At 40.4% G+C, this 3,998-nt stretch overlaps 1 protein-coding gene across 1 annotated transcript in view; it reads right to left on the reverse strand.

Annotated features, from left to right (window-relative positions):
- plxnc1 (plexin C1) overlaps positions 1 to 3,448 on the reverse strand; it is a 35,589-nt gene extending 32,141 nt beyond the window's left edge. The window contains exon 1 of the mRNA XM_085136752.1: positions 830 to 3,448. Coding sequence (XP_084992878.1) covers positions 830 to 1,891 — 1,062 coding nt within the window. The 5' untranslated portion in view covers positions 1,892 to 3,448. The remainder of the gene's footprint in view (positions 1 to 829) is intronic.
- Between the last annotated feature and the right edge of the window lie 550 nt (positions 3,449 to 3,998).

Below are 3,998 nucleotides of genomic sequence, written 5' to 3' on the forward strand. Positions count from 1 at the left end.
ATAAGAAGTTGCAACGCGTGTTTGCGTACATAAGATTTTCAGGAGGACAGACATTTGTTTAGAACTCTTAAAGATGTCGAAGAAGCTCCTTTAAGCAGTTACTGTGATGTTCCTCCACCTCCAAAGAAATGTCAGAAGGAGTCCGAACCACAAAAGAAGCGCGTATTCTCTGAAAAGTGGTTGCAGGAGGTGAGCTGGCTTCAAACAAATGATGAACGCACAGAGATGTGGTGCAGAATGTGCCGTGAAAATTTAATAAATGACAAATTAATAAAAAGGCATGAACATTTTTTTTGTATCGAAAAAATATCGAACCGTGACACCAAAGTATCGAACCGAACCGAACCGTGAATTTTGTGTATCGTTGCACCCCTAATATATATATACATACATACATACATACATACATACATACATATACATATATATATATATATATATATATATATATATATACATACATATATATATATATATATATATATATATATATATATATATATATATATATATACATACATATATGTATATACATACATATATATACATATACATATATATATATATATATATATATATATGTATATATGTATATGTGTGTGTTTTTTACGGGAAAGTTTGAGCCTAACATTAACTGTTTATGTGAAGTAGCAGACTGAGTCTGAATCGATTGATGTTTCTAGTTTTGGACCACCCTGTGTAATAAAGTAATCTGCCCCTCTGTGAACATTTTGCTTTCATGATTGTCCACATGAAAATGTGGAGGCACAGGTGGAAACTACATTCAGGAACCATTCAGAACATGTTTAGAAGTTATACAGCGACCCACCGTCACTTCTGATGGCACAGAGGTGTAGAAGTCTGGATCTCTGTCGGTGTTCTTGCTGTAATCAGGGCTGATGTCAAACACCATCAGCTTGGTGTCGGTATCTCCTCCATCCACACTGAACACGCCGCTCCAAAGCACCGGCTGCTCCCCCGGGATGACCGAGGAGGCCACAAGTCTGCTGCTGTCACCGTCAGAGACACTGAGAGTCACGCCCCGCAGAGACTTGAGTGTATCAGTTTTGCTTTTTTCGCCTTCGAGCCAAATGAGACGGACTCTGTTTGTTTGAGCTGAGAGCGCGTTGGAGAACAGATAGATGGTTGAATTGATCTGAAACCCGTCAACAAACTCCACATCACCTTTACTTTTGATCTGAGGTGTGCCTGAACCTCTATCAGTTATAGAAAATATACCTCCATCTTGTTTGTTATCTGTATTTTGAAGGTTGATAGTGTTCTGATTGATACCACACTTGTTGTTTTCGGGCTTTTCTCTGTTTTGTTGGATCGCGGTCAGAATGTAAGTGTCAGTCTGAGTTCTCTTCTTCACATCCACCAGAAAGCTGACTGACCTGCTGCTGCTTTTCAGAGGTCCCACCTGGATGTGTTCTCTGTACAGAAGGTTGGAGATGTTCTTCAGGTCCAGAACCTCGCAGTAACTGCAGTCATCGTCAGTCACACCGCAGCTGATCAGAGAGTCATTGCTTGTGAAAGGCAACAACACGTTGATGCTGAAAGTTGCGTTCCCCTCAGCTGTGTCAGAAACCCGGTAAAACTGCACATCATCCTGCTGGTTTCCGGTCTTTATTATTCCCCTCTGGGTCAGACTGTTGATCAGAGTCAGGTTGTGGCTCAGCTGGTAGAGCCTCTCCTCTGTGGCGATGTAAACCGTGTTGGAGGTCATGGCGAATTGGCGGATGTTTCCATCAAAGGTAAAGCCTCCATCCTCCTCCTGGCACAGACCCAGTTTTCCCCAGAGAACAGAAAGCAGAGCGAGCAGCAGGATCATCTTGTAGCAGCAGTGATACTTGTGCCTGAGACACCGTCGTGCACTGAAGGTCTGCATGGCACTCTGCTCTGTGACACAGTGTCTCTAAACTCGTGCGTAAAAGCGCAGTGCGCCTCTGCTGAAAAGAGAAGTGTTGAAAGTGGAAGGAAGCACGCCCAGTTAATAGAAAAATCCGACTTTAATTTTAGGATTTAACACCATTAATATTTTCCCTCAGCTGTTTTCTTCACTTTCTGCCATCTTCTCAAGTCTGTACAGTTTAGTGTGACAGCAGAATCTGAACAAAATCAAAACAGTGACAGCACTCAGTGAACGAGAAAGCATTTGTTTAACCTTCAGTAAGTTGTTACACACTGAAGGACGACAATGTTCATCCAGGTGCACACTGAGGTTTATTAATCTGAAACATACCTAAATAATAGTTCTGCGTTACTGTCGACTTCCATTACCACAACAGACCTGTGTTACTTTTGTAAGGGATGACTTTGCCAGTCATTTATTTGTGTGATCTGCCACTTACTGGAGAAACTCAATATCGCCTTAGAGCCACATCAGGTGAGAGCAAATGAGCTTTTTCATCTGTACTATGATGTCAAAGGATACACATTGTATGACTTTAATAAAGACAGAATATTTTAATTCGATGTGTTTCTATCTAATTTGAACTTTGCATCAGCTGAGCACAGGTCCGCTGATCCCTGCAAAACACACACAACTTCCTACAAGTCCTAACGACAGAACAACAAAGGCGACATCTAGTGTCAGCTCTGGGAAGTTACTTTCTCATGTTTCTGGCATCCGTTAAATTATCATCCACCAAAATATGAAAATATGACTTCTTCTACTCTAACAAAAACCACCAGACTGTTATATAATAACAAAAATTTGATTCATTCTCATTTCTGATGCTAGTCTGAACAAAGTGATGGTCATAATACAACTGTGAAAATGTCCCACTCTGTGCTACCACTGTGGAAACAATATGAGTTTAATGTTGACAGTGTTGCTGTAAGACAGGTCTGTTCTATAGTACTTTGGATAAGTTGGAGAGATCTTCTCAAATTTGAGCTCTAATCACTAGACCACAATCACATGTTTCCAAATCTGTTAACAGAAACTCCAAACTACCACATCACTCTGAGACTGAGATAGGGGAGCAGCTTTAATGTACGGAACAAACAGAATGTAAGAACTATTAAGACTTTTAATTTGTTCATAGTTCATAGTGTAAATGATTCAAAGAGTCAAAGAAAGACTCTGCAAACAAAGATTAACAGTAGTGATCCAGTTTAAAATATTGACCCACAATAAACATATTCAACTGTCTTTCCTAACCCCAACCCTCACTCTGAGCATCATCTAGCTCAGCTCACTGCTCAAGACAATAATTTAAATTGTTGACTACTTGTAGTATCAGGGATTTCCCAGACAGCGGTGATGAAAGCAACACATCTGGCATTATGAAAAGGGAAAATTAAATGCAGGCAGTAATGACGTCGGCAGTAATGACACCCGGTTACGCCAATCGGAGGTCACTAAAATCAATATTGAATCTGTGTGGAACTTTGCCAAAACAGTGTCAGACTCTGTAGTTTTCTCTGGTCCCCTCCCCAATCAGACCAGGAGTGACATGTTTAGCCGCATGTTCTCCTTAAATGGCTTTCTGAGTGGTGTCCAAGAAACAATGTGGGCTTCATAGATAATGGGCAAACCTTGGAGGAAACCTGGTCTTTTTAGGACAGACGGCATCCATCCCACTTTGGATGGAGCAGCTCTCATTTCTAGAAATATGGAAAGATTTATTAAACTCCCCAAAATATGACTATCCAGAGTTGGGACCAGGAAGCAGAGTTGCAGTCTTACATGCCTCTCTGCAGCTTCTCTCCTCCTGTTACCCCCCCCCCCCCCCCCCCCCAAAAAAAAAAAAAAAAACAAAACAAAAAAAAAACATCTCCATAGAGAATGTGTCAGCTCCCAAACAGACAAAAAACAAACTAAAAACCAGCAACAAACAACTTAAACATAACAAAATCACAAAGAAAGAACAATACAGTATCCACATCTGAACCAAAGAGTAAAACAGTGAAATATGGATTATTAAATATTAGGTCTCTCTCCTCCAAGTCCCTGTTAGTACATGACATAAAAATTGATCAACAAATTG

This window comes from Neolamprologus multifasciatus, chromosome 17 (assembly GCF_963576455.1).
Source record: "Neolamprologus multifasciatus chromosome 17, fNeoMul1.2, whole genome shotgun sequence".
In the NCBI taxonomy this organism is placed as follows: Eukaryota; Metazoa; Chordata; class Actinopteri; order Cichliformes; family Cichlidae; genus Neolamprologus; species Neolamprologus multifasciatus.